At 49.8% G+C, this 11,206-nt stretch overlaps 1 protein-coding gene across 2 annotated transcripts in view; it reads left to right on the top strand.

Moving 5' to 3' along the window:
- MAP1LC3A (microtubule-associated protein 1 light chain 3 alpha) overlaps positions 1-9,991 on the top strand; it is a 16,894-nt gene extending 6,903 nt beyond the window's left edge. The window contains exons 2-5 of one of the 2 annotated variants that reach the window (XM_009318645.1): positions 1,849-1,904; positions 8,097-8,203; positions 8,749-8,809; positions 8,894-9,991. In XM_009318645.1, coding sequence (XP_009316920.1) covers positions 1,849-1,904; positions 8,097-8,203; positions 8,749-8,809; positions 8,894-8,911 — 242 coding nt within the window. In that variant the 3' untranslated portion in view covers positions 8,912-9,991. Of the gene's footprint in view, positions 1-1,848; positions 1,905-8,096; positions 8,204-8,748 lie in introns of both variants that reach the window. The other variant, XM_009318644.1, reaches the window with a different exon arrangement.
- The last annotated feature ends 1,215 nt before the right edge of the window (positions 9,992-11,206 follow it).

The following is an 11,206-nucleotide window of genomic DNA, read 5'->3' as shown; positions in this document are numbered from 1 at the left end:
TTGTATACAGTGAACACGTGGAAGTGGAGCTCTGCAGCACGGGGGCACGCGCTTCTGGCTGGCTGCTCAAGTTGGGTGCTGTGTGTTGGGTGCTTGTGTGCTGGGTGCTTCTTGTCACTGTGTCCTTCAGCATTCCTGAAGAGGCATTGCTGTACCAGCATCACATGCAGTGCTGATTTCTGCGTAACTCCTTGCTGATTGGGACCTCAGGGGAAAATAGGCTGTATCACAAGGATAACTCTGGATACCCTGGAGCATTGGATACGGTGAAAAGGAAACATGAGGAACTACACCTTCAGTCATAAAACCCAAAACAAATATGCCCCAATTTTCCATTAAATCCAAATAATCTTGCTCTGTCTTGCTAGCCCATGGAGTCCTACAGAAGAAAGGCCTAGCAATTCCTAGCAGAGGGATATTTTCCTCTCAGAGGAGACAGAAATGGTGCTCAAAAGCTTCTGTGATCCAGTGATTTTGTAGTCTTGTGGCCTCTAAAGAAACTCCAGTCTCTTCCCAAAGTAGTATCTAGCCAAATTCAATTTATAAGCAATAAGGTTTTGTTGAGTGGTTAGAGGAGAAATGCTGAACGTTTGTGGGGAGAAAACACACTCAAACGCATGCACTTATCCTGCCCTACATGATCCTGGTGGGTTGTGAGAAACTGGGGCTGCGTGAAGCAGGTAAGGGGAGTTGGGCTTGAAGCAGGTGCTGCGCCGGCGACTGTGTGTGTAGCAAGATGATCCCATTACAGATCCTGCGATACTCAGGTCTTGCGTTTGTAGGCAGTCCTTAGTTGTTGGCCTTCACCCCCCAGCTTACCTACTGTGATCCATGAAACTGCGTCTCCTGGGCACTTCAGATGGGCCGTTGTAGGCTATGAAGCACTTCCCAGAGTAATGGTAATGCAAGGAGGATCGTAGGTCTGTAGTGGCCCAGGAAGAACACACACAGAGCCATACTTGGCCCTGGTACGGCTTCTTCCCCTCCTTTCTGCTGCTTTGAATTGTGGAAAGTGGAGAGCCCTCTGGTAAAGCAGTGAGGGGACATTGACATTCTCCTGTAAGCTCGAAGAGCGTACGAGCTTTTATGTGCTGCCTGTTGTGTTGCCAGTAAACATGAACTCTGGAGGAAAATGGGTTAGAAAGTGTGAGAACAACTGCAGAAAGAATCTTTTAGTATGTGGGTCATCTCCTTGCTTAAGTTTTTCTTCCTGTTTCCACGACAGGTCTAGAAATACTTTCTGTCAGGCCAATAGCTGTTGTAGCTACTATGTAGATCTATGATAGTGAAGGAGTCCTCCTTGGCAAGGCGTATCTCTTCTGGACCAAGGCACTGTGCCAGATAGTGCTTGGAAGCATGCAACAGGCAGAAGGAAATGGCTAAAACCCAGCCCCAGTTGGAGAATCATCTCCTCTGGGGAAGCAGCCAGGAGACACAAAGAGCCTGAACTTCCAGAGCTGGGACTCTAAAGCTGTGCTGCTGCCCAGCACTGATGGTCATGAGTTGCATTTGCTTCAGGTAGATTTAGGATTACAGTTTTGTAATCCTTATGGTCTCGTTTAAGTCATTTGGTTTCCATGTGTGTTGCCCAGTTGTACCAGGCAGGCTAGCATGTCCCTGCCTTGGGGGATGGTAGGAAGCCATGAAGGGTCGATCACTGAAGCTGACATCTGGCTGAGCATCTCACTGCTGCAAAATATTCAGAAAAGGCCTGGTGAACAGAATTTGCATTTCTTTTGCAATGTCCCTCTTTGTCAGTTTGTGGCTTGCAAGGTGGTTACCTCGTTTTTGCCTGAACTAGCACAGCCAGGTGTTTCTAACTTCGTTTCTGTACTTCTTTCTTTCCAGCGGATCGTTGTAAAGAAGTACAGCAGATCCGAGAGCAGCATCCAAACAAAATCCCGGTAAGTTATCATTCTCGCTGTTCTGCATTAGACTTTGTTCTCATGACCCCTCTGTGCTGCTGGATAGCCTTCACCAGCCAGCCACGGAGGTTACAAAACTTTGCTCCCCAGAATCAACACAGGACGCTCTCCATAAGCCTCCAGTGCCTTGTGCATGCCGGCTGCTCAATAGTAGACCACATTCTCAGCAGTGCAAAATACAGTGTTTCTCTTAAGCTTCATGCCTGCCCTAGAGGCAAGGAACTGATTTGATCTCAAATCTGCTTCCAAGCTAGTGCAGCAGGAGAAAACTCTGAAATGGCCTCTTTTGTTGTTGTTGTTGCAGTAGCTACCTGACTTTTCCTGGATAACCTGTTAAGGATTTCTCTGCATCTGCCCACAGAAAGATGTGTGAGATGATCTTCGCTGTATTGAAAGCAAAGAGACTCTTGTTAGGATAATTCATACCACAGCCAAAGAGTCACACCTGTTCTGTGCTTTCCCAGCACCTGTTGTTGATATGCATAGGTGAGACTCCATGAATTGCCTCCAGTTCTTCCTGCCCATGTCAGAGCTAATATGCTGTCTTGCTCTTTGGCTGTGAGTGGGCTTTTGATATCCTAGCTGAGTATTTGCTTCTCTTCCTGAGAAGATGGAGAACTTAGAGAAATAACGTACTTGGGACTTGCTCGAGTTAGTATTTGCAATACCATAGCATGTATGACCAAAAAATGGGACGTGTTCCTAGTTCAGCTCACTCTCAGTGTTGGATGAACATCAGCCTTGTCTTAAAATTGCATACAATCTCTCAGTATTTAGCCTTCAAGGCTTAATGTCTCAGACTGCTCTTGGCTTTTTTTTGCTCTTCTTTTGATTTTAGCACAGCATCTTCTAGCAAAAAGAATTCTTTCTCTTCCTTCTCTTCCACCACCACTGTGGCGTCCACGTGTTGCCAGCTCAGCAGAGCAGGACTTGCCCCTTGCAGCACGCTGAATACCAGTATGCCATATCATCTACACATTTATTGACCATTGCTTTTAACATGGTTTTCATGGCATTAGGCTGGCTCTGCATTTCTCCAGAGTTGTGGCAGAGCTAATTACAATGCCTTAAGGCTCTAGCAATAAGGACAGGCTCGAAATAAGTTGTACATAAAATATACACACATGCAAATATCAAGTGCCTGTACACAAATGCCTGTTGCCTGGGAAATGAACAGAAGGAGCCAGAGCTCTGCATCCACATGCAGAATTTTACCAGCATTACTGAAAGGTGATGGGAGAGCTTCCATACCGAGAGTGCTCTTTGTGTTGGGGTCAAACACCACGTGCCCCGGGAGAAGGCTTCTGTGTCATTAGGGCCTGGCCACTGGTGTGGTTGTCTGGGGAGTTGTGTGTGTGCGGGGAGGTTTAGCCATGGCAGAGACCTGAGCCCTCCCACACCTGCTCCAGTGACCTCTTTGTTCAGTGCCTTATTGTCCTTGATAGTGTCCTGAGTGCCAGCATTGTGAGAGGATGAGGGACTCAGCGCTAACGTTCAGCTGCTTTGCTTTCCTGGGCTGACTGACACGACAGGGGAGGATACATTTAGCTGCAAGTTTTGCTGGAGCAGTAAAAAGAATCAGGATGAGAGAAGGGTGTTGATGGCCTTGGGTGGTCCAGCTGTCTGTGTCATTGGTATCTCTAAAGGCCTGGTCCTGATTAGACCCTGACGCCAAGTTTGGTGCTGTCTCTTCTCTTTTACATAGCAAAGTTCCTGCAAGTCACTGTATGTAGCTTTCAGTGCTGGGGCTGTGAGCAAAGCCTCATACTGCAAAACGAAGCTTGGTGTGGGGGATAGCTGTGGGTCTGAGCAGTGCAGTGCAGGCAAATTGGCTGTACAAAGGTCTTGGTCTTCTGTGAGAGGCAGGAGCTGTGTTTGCCAAGTGACTGGCTCCCCTGGTGAGACACTTGGAATTAGCAAAGGGGTTTGAGCCCACAGCCCAGGGGGAGTTAGGGAGAAGATGGCCCAGGTCACACTCTTATTGCTGGCAGAAATCACAGCAAGCTGTGCTGCAGCTGCTGCCCTCTTCTTGCATCTCCAGTTTCTGCCCAGGGAAAGGCATTTCTCTCCTGTTTCCACGAGGGTACTTCCAGAGGAGGCTGAGCCACATACACATGGGGGGACTGCACGGGGAGAGAGCTGGTGGTGTGTCTGTCTGAGCCCACCAGAGACAAAGCAGTAGATGACCTGGACTCTGCCTGAGGCATGGAGTTCTCTGCTTGTGTTTGAAAGGAAATCACACCCCATCCTCACTGGCACATGTAAAAAGGAGATAGGCAGAAGCTAGGGGCTCCCCAGTGTTGCCCTATCCACCTCATGCCAGGGGCTCATTTGCTGTCTCCGCATTCCCCAAAGCTGACTGCACTTCCATGGTAAAAACTGCTGACCACAGGAACATACAGCTCTTACTGAGAAGGGCACGGTTGTGTTGGCAGTGAGGTGCTGCTCATGCTTAGCTCTGCTGGGAAGGAGCCTCCAGCTGCCCCTTGCAGGCAGCTGTGGGGTGGCTCCTCCTCGGGTGGTCAGAGCAAGCAGAGAGTTTCCAGCCTTCTTGCTGGGACCTCCATCCACAGCCTCAGCAGATGCTTTAGAAATCATCTTCTGCCCTGTTAGAGGATAGACTGAGGTTATGCCTGTCCATCGCCCTCGCCTGCTGTCGGCCCCCGTGCTCTCTTTCTGGAGCCCATTGAACTGGAGCCTGTTGAGGAGCAGCTGCAAGCTTTAAGCCAGCTCCAGTGAACCTTGGAGAGTCTAAAATCACTGTGGAACAGCTTGTGCTGGGCAGCAACAGGAGCAAACCATGTCCCAAAGCACTGTAATGCTAAATTCAGCGAAGCCTGGTGAGTCACGGGCTCTACTGCTGCAGAGGGTGGGTTAGGGAAGAGCCACCTCTCACGCTGCTGGGAAGGCTGAGGGTGTGTTTGGGCCATGCAGAGAGGTCTCTGTTAGGTTATGTGATAAAAAGCTCATCTGCACACCCACAGAGGAGCATGGAGAGGCAATGCCAGGTGAGGGAGCCCAGCTAATGCCCTGCCTCGGCACAATGGTGGACAGAAACCCAAATTACGGACTTGGAGGAAGGGACAACCTTCTCTGGGCGCCTGCGAGGGCTGTTCCAGGCAGCTGCAGACCCATTGTCCGGGGATGACACGACTGAAGGTGGATCAACACCAGAGCACCTTTTGGACTGAGGGGGGTTACTGTATATATTCCCACTAAAGGACCTCCCCCCTGCTGCGCTGGAGGGGGACAGGATGAGGCTGTTGGTGCTGTCTGTGTTCGTGTGAGTGCTCTGCATGTCTGTGTTGATCTCTGTGGCTGGCCATATATATAGGTATGTATGTTACATATACACATTAGTGTGTATGCCAACTGGGAATATATTCTCTGCCTTGCTGCTGGTTGGACCTGGGGGCATCGAGTGGTGGCAGCCTTGCCTCTGTCAGGCTGCCACGTCTGGCCCCATTCCCTACCAAAATCCCTTTCCACCTCTTCAGACTGGCCCCAGAACAAAGGTTGAGTTTATAAATGCTGCCCAAGCCCCTCTGCGATGGGACCAGGACCCCAGGCTCTGCCCTAAGCCTTTCCACCTGTGCCCCGCTCGTGTTATTTCTGCAGTGTGATCTGTGGTGGGTTCCCGCTGCAAGAGCAGGTGTCCCACACTGAGGAACCCCGTGGCCAGAGGCAGCAGCTGGGAAGAGGATACGGGAGGGGAGGTGGCTTTGTATACAAGCCCTGGGGCCACAGGGATGTAATATTAGCATTTGATCATGCGTTTCCCTTCAAAGCTAGACAAGAATGTTTTGTCCGTTGGCCACCTGTTCCCATAGCTGGGTTACCCAAATAGCAGCTCCTGTTCTGGAAACAGAAACTCTTGGAGCTGTTCTACATGACAGGCCCTCTGTCTGCTCAGGGCACAAGGCAGCTGCTGCTTTAACAGCCAGGACATCCTTCTCGGCCCATTCTTGGACTAATTGAGAGGCTTTTCTTTGTGGGATGGAACTGGCTGGTAATTAGAGACATCTGCTTCTGTTCCTGCTAGATGTAAGTGAGAAAGGAGGCATAGCCCAGGTGTACAGGGCCCTCTCTGCATGTAAAGGTATATGCACAAACAGTTGCTGCGTAGCTGCCCCTTTGTGAAAACTACTGTTAAAAACTCGAGGTCCCACTGTTGCCTCTGTGTTTTCCAGTGGCCGGAGCAGCATCCCTGTGTATGGCTGTTGTGAGTGCCCAGCCCCTTGAGACTATTCATCTCCCTATAGCCAAAGTAGTGACCTGTCCAAGTAAGACTCAAATTAAATACAGTGGGATGGTTCTGCTTGTCTTTGTCCTTCCTCTGCCCTCCTCCTGGAGGAAGGAAGGGACGTTAGCAGGTTGGTAAGGGGCACCCTGATGCACGATTTAGTCTGTTGCAGAAAATTGTTCTTTCATCAGGTCCGCATCTTGCAAAAGGGGCCGAAGGAGCAATACCTGGCTTTTCCTGGTCTTTTTCTCTGGCACTCTTGCTCAGTATCAAGAGGAGACACGGCCAATGTGAGAATACATGGGTGGACTCATGGGGGCTTTCATGTGCTGCTTGTCCAGCCCTTGGGCTCCTGGGTTCCCCTTGTGTCAGCTTTGTCCAGGATGGGCTCTTCAGAGGGCATTTAGGTGCAGAGCTCTCACCAAGGCGCCTCACACCCCTCCCTCATCCAGCAACTGCCTGCAACGTAGCTTGGCCCGTCCTGGTGGGCCTTGAGATAAGCCCTGCAGTTCTGAGGCGCTCATCAGACATTCCCAGCTCACTGGTGGTACCGCAACATCCCAACCAGAGTGTCTGATTTGGCTTTGGTGTAGACAGGCAGCAGGAGTTACATTGCTGCTGCTGAAAGAGGCTGGTGTGTCAACAAATGATTCAGGGAAAGGCAAATCAGTGTTCCCAGAGGTTTGCCTGATCCTTTTGGCTCCGCAGAGCCATCTTCTGGGGATGCTGATCTCTGCATGCTGTTCCATCCACTGTCCAAAGGCATTTCCAGTCTCCTGTGTATTTTTGGAAAAGACCTGGGAAAATGATTTATGGGAACTCCTTGCCTTATAGTGAAAAATAATGTTCAGTCTCAACTCGGAGAGAACGATGAACTGATTAGTATACAAGTGTCTTTCTGTGGAGAAAACAACTAGGTACTGGAGAGATGTGAGAGTCAGAGTATCACTGTAATGGGAACGTATTGAGCTTTATAAGTAATATCATTACTTATTTTAACTGCCTACCACCTTGTTTCTTAGAATACAAATAGTACATTTCTAAGCTGGTTTAGAATAGCAATTGTACCGGTCAGCAGACGCTCCTTAACAGAAGAAATTCATTAATTATAATAGCAGGAAAACTGAACAGAAATAATTGTTTAGCCGTTTCAGAATGTAGGTGTGGCAAGAGCTTTCCCAAGCGAGACCTCTTGCAGGGGGAGGACAGGTTGGGCTGTCCCTGTGGTGGCACTGTGCTGAAGTGCCCTGGAAGCTCACCGCACAGTTGTGGTGGCACATGGGTTTCTGATCCTTTTTGGAGTCAGTGTGTCTGAGTGTTAACATGAGGAGTGGGACTGGCGAAATCCAAACTCCCCCTTTCTGAAGGAATGCCTTGGGGGGCTTCGCAGTGATTTCTGAAAACTGCTTGTTTGGGAACAGCCGCAGCTCTTCCTGAGCAAGCAGGGTGATGCTGAACGGCAGCAGCCCAAAGTTCTGGCACAAAAGGGAAAGACAGTGTCTCTTGCTGTGCACCATGAGTTCAGTCCTTAGCTCAAGCCAGCAAAACCTGTGGTTTTGGTCAGTCTGAAAGTGATGTTAGAATACACTTCACTCCTTCCACATCTCCTACATGTTGGGGGAGGTAGCTAAATCAATCCACTAATGCCTACTGTTTCTCAGCCAGCCAGAGCAATTGATGCTTTAGTTCACTTATCACGGATGCTCTCCGCTGTCTGGCTCAGGCAGACAGATGACTCTGCTGAAGAGCTGCCTGCAGCCAACCTGATGGTCACTGCGCGAGTCCTTTTTTTTGTTTTCCTGAGGTGAGGGTGAAGCAAAGTGGGGCCTTATCTCAACTTTTCCATTTGTGTTAGTTTGTTTGACCTTGAGGCCAGTGCTTGGGGCACTGTAAACTGTGGCTAACCCTACCATTGACTTTCTCCCCAGGTCATAATCGAACGCTATAAAGGGGAGAAACAGCTGCCAGTGCTGGACAAGACCAAGTTCCTTGTCCCAGACCATGTCAACATGAGTGAATTGGTCAAAATAATCCGGTGAGTGGGGTGGCCCCAGCTGGCATGCTGTGAACCTGTCCTCACCCACAGGCCCTGAACACAGAGTGGTGGGGTGAGGATGAGGCAGAGGCAGCTGCTGAGGGCAGGGATGGGGACATGACAACCACAGCATCCTTGTGTTGTGTTGTGGTACAGACTGTTTGGGGGAGTCGAGGGGGTGCAGGTTCTTAGCATCTGGTGAAGTACTGTGACCTCTCCCTCATAGGGACACTCCATGAGCTGATGAGGGGGATCCAATCCCCTTCTTTTATCCTTCAGCTCATATGGAAGAGGCCCCTCTGCTTTGCACTTAACCAGCAGCGCTTGGAGAAAGGGGCTTTTGCAGAGTCCCAACTCAGGAGGTCTTGGAGCCCTGAGCAGCTCAGCTGGGCTCACGGACACCATGTCCTGAGCGTGTGGGAGGAGGTCCTGGCCGTGCAGGCCTGGCCCCATGTGAACAGCATTGCTGGGGGGAGGTAGAACTTGCTGTCACAGTGCCTACCCCAGGTGGGTTGACCCAGACCCTTCTGCCCTTGCCCCCACAGGCGTCGCTTGCAGCTGAATCCCACGCAGGCTTTCTTCCTGCTGGTGAACCAGCACAGCATGGTGAGTGTGTCTACCCCCATCTCGGAGATCTATGAGCAGGAGAAGGACGAGGATGGCTTCCTCTACATGGTCTATGCTTCCCAGGAGACCTTTGGCTACTGAGGCCTGCTGAGAGGTGGCATGTGGAGACAGATGAACTGTGGCGTGCAGGCCCCCGGCCTTGGAAGACAACACAACCGGAGGCTCACAAGAAGGGGACTGTGCTGACTCCCTTTTTCTCCCTCCCTCCCCTTCCCATCACCCTGTCACCAAAGAGGCTCGTGGCATGTGTTGGACTCGCACAACCCTCCACCTCTGTGTAGATTAGTTCTAGTCCCTCCACACACACGCATCCACGTGCGCACATACGTACAGATACCCATGCGCACCCATGGGGCCTCGGCTTCCCCTCCCCTTCGTGTAACCTGCAGCTGCTCTCGCTGTGCTGTGTATGTGTGTGCGCGCGTGTGTGCGTGTTTGTAGCCTACTGCCAAAACAGTTCGGCCGGTGATGGAGAGAGGACAGGACACTCTCACCTTCACTTTCAGCACAGGGAGAGCCGCCTCTCCTCCAAGACACTAATGAAGTGCAGGAGGTCTGCAAAAGCAGCAAACAGATGTTACCATTGCTCCCTAGTGTTAATTGATTTTAATTACACCCATATCAGATTCTTGGTGCTACTGAGTAGATGTAGGCGTCTCTATAGGACTGTGGATAATGTATATCCTTTAGATTTATTTTATTGGTTTTTTTGTTTGGGTTTTTTTTTTTTCAGGGATAGATTGGAATGGGGAGAGGGGGTAGTCTTTCCTGTATTCTGTAGGTAAATAAATCATGCTTTATTGCACTTTAAAGCATAGTAGATGTCAGAGTGGAATTTACTTTTAATTTATACAGGTTTGCCTTATATAGTGCTGCTCCTCTGTTGACAGTTGTACCTAGATTGTCTTTATTTCTTTTTTTTTAAATAAAATTTATTTCCCTTCTCTCTGTCTCGCCATTGCATGCAATTTTTCAGTCTCAGTGTGGCAAAGAGTTTGCTCAAGGAATGTACTGATTTATATTTGCTATGTTCCTGTTCCTGTTTCTCATGTATTATACCAAAAAAATGTATATGATAAAATCCCACCCAGTTTAATCTATACAAAGGTATATATATAAAAATATATATATAAAATAAACACAAATTCAAGTCGTGTCTTGTAGGAATGTTCTGTTCCCATTTCACTTGTCTATGTTAATGTCCCTAGTATCAAGTAAGAGTGATGCCTGTTCCCCCTGTTCGCTGGTGCACTGTATGCCTGCCCAGGCTTTGGAGCTGGTTAGTCCCAAGCTGTGGCAAAAGTGGCTGGCTGGGGTTGAGGGGCTGAGGCAAAGGTGGATGCTCGGTTTAGAGGACAGAGCACTGGATGGTGATTCGGGAAACATGATTATCCTTGCCCTACCTGTGACATAGTGTTAGGTAAGTCTCTTGTCCTGTGACCAAGTTTCCTCATCTGGGAAAAAAAAATTGAGGTGGAGGGCATGTGCAAAGTCTCTGCTTTTAAAGGAAACTTTGAGCAGTGCAGGATATCTCCCTGAGCACTCGGTCAAAACTGTTTTCCAACCAAAGGCAGGGGCTGATGGCCATTTAGCATTTTGGTGTGTTTCCCTGCCCCTCGGCTCGCTCTACTTCCTTTGCACTGCCCAGCAGAGAAGGGTTTAGATACTGTTTGCCTGAGTTGCAGCTGACTGTCTTGTTTATGTCCTATGCCTGCAGGGAATCTTCTGTCCAGTGGGAAGGGACAGATCCAGCAGAGTGCACACAGGTGGGTAAGCGCTGAAGAAAGATGGTGGGAAGCCAGCTGGAGGCACAGCACTCAGCAGAGTATAGGTGAGAACAGTTGCCCCACTGGTCCTGGCAGCTGGACTAGCAATGGGGGTTGCCCCTTGTTAAGCACCAACCTCATGGTATTTAAACTCTAGTCCCTGAGCTAAGGTCCTCTCCCATCCACCTCCCTGTAGGATGGGTTCCTGCAAGTGCTGGGGCTGTGCCTCGCTTCAGCGGCCCCACAGCAGCGTCAGCCCAGCTGAGGCTTCTCCCTGTGGAGGTTGGTAAAGGAGCAGCAGATGTGCTTAAACGCAGTGAGCTGGAGCCCTCAATGGGGTATCATAGTGGAGGTGAGGTGTCCCACTCTCTTCACCATGAATGCAGTCACCTGGAGACGTGCTGATTCCCTTCACTGCTATGGCTCTCTGCTACATGTGACCTCAGCCAGCGAAAGGATGCTTTCAAAAGGCAGAGCTATGGGAGAGGCAAAACAGCACTGCCTGTGTCAGCATATCTTCATAGAATCATAGAATGGTTTGGGTTGGAAGGGATCTTTAAAGGTCATCTAGTCCAACCCCCCTGCAATGAGCAGGGACATCTTCAACATT

The sequence above is a fragment of the Pygoscelis adeliae genome, unplaced genomic scaffold (genome assembly GCF_000699105.1).
Source record: "Pygoscelis adeliae isolate BGI_AS28 unplaced genomic scaffold, ASM69910v1 Scaffold72, whole genome shotgun sequence".
Classification (NCBI taxonomy): Eukaryota; Metazoa; Chordata; class Aves; order Sphenisciformes; family Spheniscidae; genus Pygoscelis; species Pygoscelis adeliae.
The sequence above is the reverse complement of the archived record's forward strand: the minus strand, read 5'-3'. Positions and strand labels throughout refer to the sequence as shown.